The 12,143-nt window shown below is 41.5% G+C and overlaps 1 protein-coding gene across 1 annotated transcript in view; it reads left to right on the forward strand.

Moving 5' to 3' along the window:
- The first annotated feature begins 6,938 nt into the window (after window positions 1-6,938).
- Window positions 6,939-12,143, forward strand: part of CTHRC1 (collagen triple helix repeat containing 1) — a 19,202-nt gene continuing 13,997 nt past the window's right edge. The window contains exon 1 of the mRNA XM_042462006.1: window positions 6,939-6,973. Within this exon, the coding sequence (XP_042317940.1) occupies window positions 6,956-6,973 (18 nt within the window). The 5' untranslated portion in view covers window positions 6,939-6,955. The remainder of the gene's footprint in view (window positions 6,974-12,143) is intronic.

The following is a 12,143-nucleotide window of genomic DNA, read 5'->3' on the forward strand; positions in this document are numbered from 1 at the left end:
ATGCTGGCTTTCACAGTAGCCATGTTGGCTAAGGGATCTAGGGAATTGGGAGATTTGGGGAATTATGAACAAGTATTCTCCATAGCTGATAGTATGAGAATGAATGTCCATTAGCCTCAGGATTGGACAGTCCCAACTTTCCCTTTCAAATGCACTGGAAGTGTTTGAAAAATGCTTTTAGGGTTAGAACAGACTGCTCGAAAGGGCTGGCTTTAAAATGCCCCTTCTGAAGGTGGATTGGGGCCGTGTCTGCGGCCCCAATCTGCCTTCAAGCCGCCTAAAAAAAGAGCCACTCCTTTTTGGGGTGGCTAAAAGCTGGCTTTCCACCCGCACTGTGGTCAGGAGCCAGCTTTAAGGCGCTCTGGCGATGTGCAGGAACGCTCCATCGCTGGAGCGTCTTGAAGCCATCTCCTTTGTGGACAGCTTGCCAGCTTCAAGACATCTTGGGGGTGTGCTGCATATAAACGCCATGCTTCCAAGTTGCCAGTGCTTTTAGAGGAGGTCTGTTCCAGCTCTTATTTGAGAACTTACTTGAGAACTAACCTCCATTCCCTCTAAAATGTAACTTTGCAAAGCAAGATCAAACTATAGTTTTGATAGCTCATAGTTAGAACACAACAACAGAATTAACTGAGTTCATGCACCACCATCAACTAACCTTGATTCTAGCTAAGTAGCATTTGATTTCTTATCTGAACTACCTGAGCTTAAAGCTCATGCAAGGCTATTCTGTAATGCTAACTCATGATTTATTATTACAGTTTGAACAGGGTATTATCATATACAATAGTCAACAATAAATAGACATAAAAGAAAAATCGTGCTAGGTTAGTGATGATCAAATTTGACCTCTGTAAATGCTAATGAAATTTTGTACAAAGTTAAAAGTTTCACATTCTGTAAACCTACGAGTCACTGGCACCTTTCTTTTCAGCTGTGTACTACTGGAGACCTTGTTGCTCTTGCTTATTGAAATAAGCACCATCCTCAAGTGAGGTTTTATCATATAATTCCATAAGAATCCTCTGCAAAGGTTAATTTGAATTATAGCTATAAGTACTGTTGGCTAATGATGCAACTGGGCTCAATGCAAAAGGACATTCAGTTTCTGTCATGCTCAGAGGTGAAAAGAAAGTTTGAAGCTGCACAGTGCATATTACAGGGACATAGAATGTGAGAAGCATGAATCGGGGAAGTTAGACATAGTAAAGCAAGAAATGAAATTTATTAACATTGTAGTTCTTGGGGTAAGTGAGCAAAAATGGACAGGAATGGCACATTTTGAGCCAGATAATTACATAGTGTTTTATTCAGGAAATGAAAATCTAAGAAGAAATTGAGTGGCATTAATAATGAGGAGATATGTTGCAAAAGCAGTCAAAGGATAGCATATAATTGAAAACTGAAGTTAGGATTATCCTTGCCATTGTATTTCCAATTTCTGTGTGTGGTTGTGAAAGCTGGCCAATGAAGAAAACTGATAGGAAGAAAATCAACTTATTTGCGATGTGGTGCTGAAGAAGAGTTCTACTAATATTGTGGACTGCCAAAAAGACAAATGTATTGATCCCAGAACAAATCAAGCCTACACTCTGCTTAAAAGCCAGTATTACTAAACTGAAGCTGACATAGTTTAGCTATATATAAGAATATATGAGTCATGAGAAAAGACAATAATGCTTGACAAAATAGAAGACAGTAGCAAATGAAGGAAGTCATGGCCCTGAGTCTGCAAGACCTAAGTAGGGCTGTAGATGATAGAGTGACTTGAAGGCCTCTCATTCATAGGATCACCATAAGCTGAAGTTGACTTGATGACAGTTCACAACTACATGTAGGATGTGAACAATGCTCTCCTGCTGCATTAATGCTTGCTGTGTACCCATGTAACTAAAAGAGTCCTGTGAAGGAAGGTGCTTGCTGGATTACATACACAAAATTAACTTTTTTTAAAAAAAAAGTTAACTTTTGAGCATAGAATTGTTATTTAGCACTAGATTAAGGTGAAACCTTCACAGTAAACATGAATTTACTGTGTTATTGCAGTTTGTGCCAACTTAGGCCATTAGGCCAGATAAACACTTCTGGCCATGGTCAAACCCTATTTAGTTACAATCTCAAATTTTGCAGGGTGGTTTTCAGAAGGATTCAGAAATGCCACCTGGTGTAAAATGTAGTCATGTTGGTTCCTGGTCTGCTTCCAAACCCAGTTCAAAATGTAGGTTATTACTGTGGAGTCTGTGTATATAAAGTGCTATTACCTCTTTTTTAAAAAAATGCTTGGGCAACTCAAAGATAACAGTGTGCAGAGTGGTAGTAGTCTACAAGCTTTTTGCTGCTGGTCATTGGTGACAGGTTTCTAGAGAACTAAGGATACAAGGAAAATTATTATTATTATTATTATTATTATTATTATTATTATTAACCTTTATTTAGAAAGTGCTGTAAATTTACACAGCGCTGTACATACAATCTATTTATTTGGATGGTTCCCTGCCCTCAGGCTTACAATCTAAAAAGACACGACACAAAGGGAGTGGTGGTGGGGAAGGAGCCTCTCTAGTAGGATAATACATATAAAATACATAGCAATACAGGAAATGATTCAATAAAACAGACAACAAAAGAACATCAAATAGCAAGTGACAATATGGCACAAATAATGTATTGGTTCTTTTGAGGGTGGTAGGAATGGTTGGTCTGCCGCATCAATACACTTGAGAAGTTGTGCTCTGAAGGACCATTTCCTCTACAAGCCTGTGACAACAAGCGTGCTCCTTTCTGCATCCTATCACTTGGAGAGGACTATGGAAACCCCTGTTCCATGTGATTTGTATGGTCTTCTCCATGATGGTTTTATATTTGAACTATTATTTCAGTATGCTACCTATTCCAGTTTTAATACTGGCTCCATTTACTTTTTAAAATATTTCTTCAATGGTTCACTGCCCTGAGTATCTGTGTTAGGATTAGAGACTGGTTATAAAAATTAAAAAATAAAATAAAATAATAAACAGTACCAATACTTCTACCAGAAGTCAATAATAACTGCTCTACTAATTTTAATTAAGTTGAGTTGCACACTAATTTTATAAAAGATAGCATCTATTTAAAAGTATATAATCTTAAAATTGGGTAAAATGTTATCCATGGGCTTAAGCTGTCAGGCATTTCTCTTTTAAGTGATTCATTATGCACTGATAAATGCAAAACGTCTAAATATTTCTAGATGGATTATGTTTGTCAAATTTAACAGCAACCAGGCAGGCCCTAGCAAGCCCCACAAATAGCACAGATAAATCTAAACGGTGCAGTCAGCTTCTTGACAAGCATTTAACTGCTTGCCTCTGACTCAGAAGCACTATTCTCAGCAATTTATTGGAGTAAAGCCAGAGAAGTCAGGAATTACTATTTTTTGGCTCTATCCAGGTAGAATTGTTATGCTCAGCCATATTCCACAATTAGAAGAGAGAGTTGGAATATGGTGGTGACGCTGCTTGTCACAGTGTTTTGTTCCTTGTGAGGAAGTCAGTCATCAAGTCAGTGAAAACTTGGAAAAATAATCTTTTTGATTGATTCTTGGAGTTGTATTCCCCAAGAATAGCTATTCCATGCTCTGAAGTCTGCCAGTAGTGCGGCCATCTGGGGTCCAGGATCTAACCCACATAATGATTTTAGCCAGTGACTGACACTGCCCACTGAACTTGCAAATACCAATAGGGCACATTTATTGTTTTGCCTGTTTTATTAGTTTACATTATATCTCACTTTTCTCCCAACATGGGGCAGCTGAAAGCACAGGTCAAAGCAAAGTACGTGTATGCAGCTAAAATACATTGAAAAAATTATCATACTAAAACAATGCTAGTTTAAAACAATGTACAAGCATTTAAAATTTAATCATGAGATTGAAAGTGCAGCACACAGACACTAAAATGACCCTTCTGCAACAACTGGTCCATCACTAAAAGCTAGTTCAAATAATAATAATTAAAAAAAAATCTTAGCCTCCTGTCTGAACAGTAATGAGATGTTTTAACCACAAAGGAGGGCAAGGCACTGCAAAATGTAGTACATTCACGAAAAACTGAGGACATGATAAAAGTAAAAGCTAAGAACACCGCTATAACAGTGGTTAAGCCACTCTTAAAGAAACCCTCTCTAGATCCCCTGATAAGGAACAACTATAGACCAGTCTCTTTATGATCATTTTTGGGCACAGTGATTGAGAGGGCAGTCGCCTTCCAACTCCAGGCTGTCTTGGATGAAGCCGATTATCTGGACCCATTTCAAACTGGCTTTAGGGCAGGATACGGAGTTGAAACTGCCATGGTTGCCCTAGTTGATGATCTCCGTCTGGGCATCGACTGGGGAAGTGTGGCCCTGTTAGTGCTCTTAGACATCTCAGTGGGATCCGATACCATTGACCATGGTATCCTTCTGGAACGCCTGAGGGAGCTAGGTATTGGGGGCACTTCGCTCCAGTGGTTCCATTCCTACCTCTCGGGCAGATTCCAGATGATGATGTTGGGGGACAGTTGTTCTCGTAAAAGGGAACTGACATCTGGTGTCCCTCAGGGCGCTATTCTGTCCCCCATGCTTTTTAACATTTACATGAAGCCGCTGGGAGAGATCATTCGGAGACATGGGGCACGGTGTTAGCAATATGCCGATGACACCCAAATTCACTTCTCTATGTCTCCGACTGCTGCAGTGACTAAGGATGACATCTCTCCTCTGAATGCCTGCCTTGAGTCTGTAATGGGCTGGATGAGGGAAAACAAACTCAAGCTGAATCCAGAGAAAATGGAAGTGCTTGTGACAGGTCTCTGTAATGCAAGCCAGGTCACAATTCTTCTCTTCTAAGGGATCTTGAATGATATGGGTCTTGTTCTTAATTGACCTGGCATTGCACAGGAGCAGAGACAGGGTCTGTGGTATGGTTGGATTGACCCTCGGTTCTCTTGGGTTAGCAGGGTGGATGGAAGGCAGGATAGGTATTAATAAAATAATAAATAATAAAATTTTTATTTTTATACCGCCCTTCCAAAGATCAGGGCGGTTAACAACATGATAAAAACAATACAATATATAAAACATACATCAAAATTATATACGATACAATAAAAACAACATAAAAACCCCGTTAGCCAGTCTCCTTGCCAGTAAAGAGGAAGGGAGGCCTATTAGGACTTTAATCGGGGAATGCAGCATGGAAAAGGAAGGTTTTTAAGTCCCTTCTAAATTGGGCCAGGGAGGTGGCCGAGCGGAGCTCTGTGGGCAGCATGTTCCAAAGGGCCGGGGCGGCGATGGAAAACGTCTTCCTCGTAGTGGAGGTAAGCCTAGCCCCTGGAACCCTAAGTAGTTGCTGCCCAGATGTTCTGAGGGTGCGGGACGGAATGTATGGGGAGAGGCGGTCCTTCAGGTATCCTGGGCCCAAGCCATTTAGGGCTTTATAGGTAATCACCAACACCTTATATTGTGCCCGGAAGCGAATAGGCAGCCAATGCAGATCTTTTAGCACCGGTGTAATATGGCTGGCCCTGGAAGTACCAGTGACCAGCCTGGCTGCCATATTCTGTACCATTTGTAGCTTCCGGGTTTGGTATAAGGGTTGCCCCATGTAGAGTGCGTTGCAGAAGTCCAATCTCGAGGTTACCAGAGCGTGTACCACAGTTTCAAGGTCCCTCTGGGCCAGGTATGGGCGCAGCTGGTGAATAAGCCGAAGCTGATAACAGGTGTTCTTGACCGTCGCATTCACCTGAGCAGCATTGATCCTGCCTTCCCCATGTGATAATTCCACCCTCCTACCGCTATATCTCCCCTTGCCCCACACTACTTCAATCGGAGCTCCATGAATTAGATCTAAATTAACATGACCCCCCACTTCCCCACCAAAACCTGCACTGCAGCCAGACTGATAACCAAGACACAGAGATCAGAGCACATTACACGGGTGCTGAAATCTCTACATTGGCTGCCGATTAGGTTCCGGGCACAATACAAAGTGTCGTTTATTACTTATAAAGCCCTACATGGCCTGGACCCAAGTTACTTAAGGGAATGCCTCTCCCTACATAATCCACCCCGCACTCTCAGAACATCTGGCACAAAAATTTTGGAACACGGCAAAACCTAGTTGAAAACCATCTCTTATAAAACGTTTTCTGCGATGGCCCCTAGACTTTGGAACAACCTACCGGAAGAGATCCGTCTTATACCTTCTTTGGAAGCCTTCAAGAGGGCATTGAAGACGGATCTCTTCCAGCGGGCCTATCCACCGGATCTCCTCTAATCTGATTTTGAACATCTGAATATGATGACTCGATTCTTATGACTGTGAGCAATACTGTAACAACTCTTCCCCTTTTTATTTTATTTTTTATTTTGATTGATGTACTTTGTATTATCTATGTATTTTATGAGGTTTTTACTGTTGTAATCCCGCTTCGATCTGAAGGGAGAAGCAGGAAATATAAATAAATTTTATTATTATTACAATTATTATTATTAATTCATGCTTCTTAGTCATGCTCAAAATGGAAAACATTTTGGGGTTCCTCCTGAACAGAAGACTGAAATGTAGGAAATGTCTGGGAAAAGGAGGATGCCTGGTCACCCTGTGTCAGAAGGAGAGCAGAGAGGGGGCTTGTCTATATATTGATGTTAATTATTAATTTTAAATAGTTTTAACTCTATAGACTGTTCAGTTGCATTTAAAATAAATCTCCTTCCCTCTGTATTTAAATGTAAATGTAAATTTAAAATGAGGCAAGAATATTGTTAATAACACCCCACACACACACACACACACACACTAGTCTTTGAGGATTGCCATTTCTGATGTCAGGTTTGAGTATTATTTGTTCGTTTGCATACTGTTCCATGTATCCTTTGCTGAAAAATGTGTTATTTCTCCTTTGCAGAATACAAGAGGACGCTGCTGGCAAATATCATGCTAGAAGATGGACAGGTGTGTGAACCTCACTATTGCACAGGACATTGTTAGGTCCAGAGTCAAAATGTGGGACACATAGGTTTGAATTCAATTGATTAGAGTAGACACACTGAATCAGTCACAGAATAATTATGCAAAATGTAAATAAATCCTGTTGCTTCAACAATAATGATTACATGTGAAGTCTGCTGTTGGCTGGTGAGTAAGCTCTTGAAGTTGGGCACCTGTCTATAAGCAACTACCTGCCTACTATCCAAAGTCTGTGAGAAGGAAGTATAATTGAGTTTAATTACTCCACCAGACATTGCATGGGAAGAGTTTTCCCCCATCAACAGTATCATGTTATGAACTATCTTGCAGTGTAGTGTGACTTGAGTGAGCAAGGCCTGCTAGCTTTACAAGGGACTCACTCCTGGAGAGAGAATCTGCTACAATCTTGTTTTTTTTTTTTTAAATATAGATCAGTGTTTCCCAAACTTTGGTCCTTCAGATGTCTTGACTGTTGGCTAGGCTAGGTGGGGCCTTTGGGAGTTGAAGTCTGAAACATTTGAAGGACCAAAGTTTTGGAAACACTGCTATAGATCAACACAGCTGCTTACATTTTTGGACTCTTCTTAAGAATGCATTTATTCATTTTGTTCATTTATTTATTGCATTTGTTAATTCCCTTTAAATCCAGCAGGGCACCTGATAAATGTCTTTCAAGTAGAGAGTGTGTTCATGGAACCCAAAAGTCCAGGACATAATTAGTTTTCAGAATGGCTTGTCTAGGGTAGAGGCAGTGGAAGCAAAATCCAGCCCCCACACTCATAAACAGACATTACACACCAGTTCTGTGAGTGTGGCTTTTGTTTGTGGCCCATTAGGTTCTCATGGGAGGGAGGGAGCAGATTTTGGGTCTCATGATAAAGCAACAAGATGTTCTTGTTTTATGGGAGGACGCAGGAATAGCATCTCTCCTAAGTACCAAAAGAAATTGGTTGGCCATGAACACTCTGCACAATGAGGTACCATTTGCTGTTCCATCTGACACCAGAATATTTGGGGTCAGCATTGCTGTGTTACGCTAGTTTCCTTTCTATCATTAGTGTCCTTTAGCCTTTTCTGCTAAGGCAACATACCCAAAGCTTACTCCCAACTGCATATATTAAGGGACTTTCCAAAGTGTAGGATATTGGCTCTACTAGCTATGATTCCAGTTCTAATATTTTACAGGGAGCTATTTGTTTTTTGTTTTTAAAGTGATGCTTCACACCAGTTTTGGCATTCTATGTTTCCTATAAACCAAATTGGTAAGTTGAAACTAGATAATAGGTGGTTGTAGCTAGATAATAAACATTAAATTTGAAGCTTCCTCCTCGTCAGTGGTTCCACAATAATAGTATTTATAAAGCATGATGATGGTGTTGGGTGTAAGTCAAACTTCAAAACCTATAGGCCTCAAAGCTACAGACAGTTCCAGCTAGAGGAGAACCACTGAGTCTTTCATGTTGACTCACAATTCAACAGTTGCATCAGTGAGTCTACTTCAGTTGAGACTAACCAACAAGATTCAGTCCATATTGTGATAATACTGTTATTAGGCCAACAAAAAAGATGCAAAAATAAATGTCACATCCCACAGCAGAAAGAGTTCCATTCATATGTGGCACTGGGTAACCTACAAAAGCACATGCTAGCTTTGATACTTGTTAACTGCCCGCAAATTGACTTTGACTCTGGATTGCCACATGGCAAATGTGTATATAAGCTCAGATGTCCGTTTGTACATTTTGTGGGTTTTGTATTTGTTGGATGGTGATTGTTCTTGCGTGTGTCTTTGGAAACACATAAGCAAAGTGCCTCTATGGAGATAAGCCAGGTGTTGGTTTGCCTTTCTTCTAGCTGCTGTTTTTCTGTCATGCTCCGGCAGCTAACAGTTGTTTATCTTTAACACAAAGCTTCGAAGTTTACTCGGTGCGCTCATGTTTGCATCAACAGCCCAATGGCAAGTCACATGTTCTCAGCCTCAGCACAAGGCAATGACAAATCTCTGAACAAATCTTGCAAAACCCCCAAACCCATGATTGGATTGCTTTAGGGTCACCATAAGTCGTAAACAACTTGAAGGCACACAGTAATGTCCCACTTGTCTTTTTAGCCATCCATGGTATCTGCAGAACTTGTCTCCAGCTTGTTGTATGCCTTCAAGTCTCTACGATGAGCCTATTATGGGGTTTTCTTGGCAAGATTTGTTCAGAGGAAGTTTGCCATTGCTTTCCTCTGAAGCTGAGAGTATGTGACTTGTCCAAGGTCACCTAGTTATGGTTGAGCAGGAATTTGAATCCTGGTCTCCATAGTTGGAGAACAGCACTCAAATCACTACCCTACACTGGCTCTCAGCACCACATTTCAAATGAGTTGATTTTCTTTCTATCAGCTTTCTTTGCTGTCCAGCTCTTGCACCCATAGATAGTGATGGGAAATATAATAGCATGAACAATCCTCAATTTAGTGCTCAGTTGTATATCTTTGCACTTCAGAATCTTGTCTTGTTCTTTTGTAGCTGCCCTTCCTAGTCTTCTCATGATTTCTTGACTTTAATTTCCTTTCTGGTCAATGATTGATGATGAGAGTCAGCGTAGCATAGTGGTTTGAGTGTTGGACTCTGACTCTGGAGACCAAGGTTCGATTTCTTGCTCAGCCATGAAACCCACTGGGTGACCTTGGGCAACTCACACTCTCTCAGCCTCAGTGGATGGCAATGGCAAACCTCCTCTGAAGAAACTTGTCAAGAAAACCCTTTGATAGGGTTGCCATGAGTTGAAAACGATCTGAATGCATACAACAACATCAACAATTGAGCCAAGATGTAGGAAGTCCTTCGACTATTTCAACGTCCTCATAATTTGTACTGAATTTGTGAATGGCCCATGTAGTCATGATTTTAGTTTTCTCAGTGTTCAACATTAAACCTGCCTTTGGACGTATACCAGTGGAAAAATGAACATGCGTTTTAATAAAATCATCAGCTCTTTCACAGAGTGCAGAGGTTGGAGTCGGCCAGCAAGTAGCTGGCAGGAAGCCTCCTTTGTTTTAAGAGTTCACTCTTAAGAGTTCCCCCCCATTTACAAATGCAAGGAATGTATTGCATCTGGAAATGGAAGTCCCTCCAGGAGGAAAAAATGAATAAGATGGAGCCTGAATCCAAGGAAGTGCTGCCAGGAAGGTTTTTGGGAGCAGACAACCCAGGTGCACCACAGGAGACGGATGGGAAGCTGCGCCAAAGTATCTCAAAAGCCCAGGGCCTCCTCCTTTTCCAGGACCTATCCAACATTTCAGCCTTATGTCCAGGAGGAATTCCTAAATATCTTCCATTTTCAGCAAGACTAAGAACAGGGTGACCAGATATCCTAATGACAAAGGAGGACAAGGCACCATAAAATGTAAGACATTCCATAACCAAATAAAAGTCTCAAAGCACTCATAGCAATGCCAATTCCTGCTTCTTAGTCCTGCTCAAAATGGGAGGACAATTTGAAATTCCTCCTGGACAGAAGGTGGAAATGGAGGACAGGTCCTGGAAGAGGATAACGTCTGGTCACCCTGGACTTTCAGCATGAGAAATCAGGGTGACCAAGTGTCATAACTGCGAAGGAGGACAAAGCATGGCAAAATGTGGGGCCTTCCAGAAAAAGGGAGGACATGGCCAAATAAAAAGTTCAAAACACTCATAGCAATGTCAATTCATGCTTCTTTTAGGCTGCATCTACGCTGCAGGAACAATCAAGTTTGACCCCACTTGTGGGATCACTGCCATGTCTCTGTTGTGGAATTCTGGGAATTGTAGTTTTGTGAGATTCAGCCTTTTCTGTCAGAGAGCTCTGGTGCAAAAACAAATTACTAGTCCCAGAATTCCATAACTTTGTGCTATAATAGTCAAAGTGGGTTCAAACTGGATTGTTTCTGAAGTGCGGATGCTTACAATGGGAGGACAGTTTGAAATTACACCTGGACAGAAGGTAGAAATGGAAGGCATGCCCTGGAAAAGAAGGATGTCGGGTCACCCTAAGGAGCATGAATTTATGTTTCTATGATTTTTTATAGCTTTTCTTTGGTTGTCATGCCCTACATTTTCCTGGAAGGCCCTACATTTTGCAATGCCTTGCCTTCCTTTGCAGTGAGGTCCATCCAGACTGCAGAAACAATCTGGTTTGATTCCTTTCCCTGCCATGGCTTCATGCCATGTAAGGGACGGCATTTAAGGTGGAAAAATTAAATGCATAGATGTAGGATGGGGGACACCTACATGTGAAAGGGATTTAGGAGTCCTAGTAGATGACAAATTGAACATGGGTCAACAGTGTGATGTGGCAGCTAAAAAGGCCAATGCAGTTCTAGGTTGCATCATTAGAACTAGAAGTATAGTGTTTAGATCAAGGGAAGTAATAGTGCCACTCTATTCTGCTCTGGTCAGGCTCATCTGGAATACTGTGTGCAGTTTTGGGCACCACAATTCAAAATGGATGATGAGAAACTGCAGCGTGCCCAAAGGAGGGTCACCAAAATGGTGAAACCTTATGAGGAACAACTTAGGGAGCTGGGTATGTTCAGCCCATAGAAGAGAAGGTTAAGAAGTGATATGATACCACAGTTTATGTATTTGAAGGGGTGTCATTTTGAGGAGGGAGCAAGCTTGTTTTCTGCTATTCCAGAGAATAGGACACAGAGCAATGGATGCAAACCACAGGAAAAGCGATTCCACCTCAACTTTAGGAAGAACGTCCTGAGAGTAAGAGCTGCTTGACAGTGGAACACAGTCCTTCAGAGAGTAGTGGAGTCTCCTCTTTGGAGGTCTTTAATCAGAGGCTGAATGGCCATCTGTCAGGGGTGCTTTGATTGTGAGTTCCTGCATGGCAGAATGGGGTTGGACTGGATGGCCCTTGGGGTCTTCTCCAACTCTAGGATCCTATGGCTTCATGCCATGCAATCCTGGGAATGGTAGTTCCCACTCAGAAGAGTTCCCAGCTCAAAACCACTCCTTAGCTCCAGTCCTGCTTCTTAGTGATGCTCTGGAGAACAGATTGGAAACTCCTCCTGGAAAGAAGGAATTGGAAACGGAGGATAATAACTCCTGGCAGAAGATGCTTGGTCGTTCCTCTGATGCCCCAACCAACGGATCCCTACAAGCATGGAGCCAGGGGTA

The sequence above is a fragment of the Sceloporus undulatus genome, chromosome 4 (assembly GCF_019175285.1).
Source record: "Sceloporus undulatus isolate JIND9_A2432 ecotype Alabama chromosome 4, SceUnd_v1.1, whole genome shotgun sequence".
NCBI lineage: Eukaryota > Metazoa > Chordata > Lepidosauria > Squamata > Phrynosomatidae > Sceloporus > Sceloporus undulatus.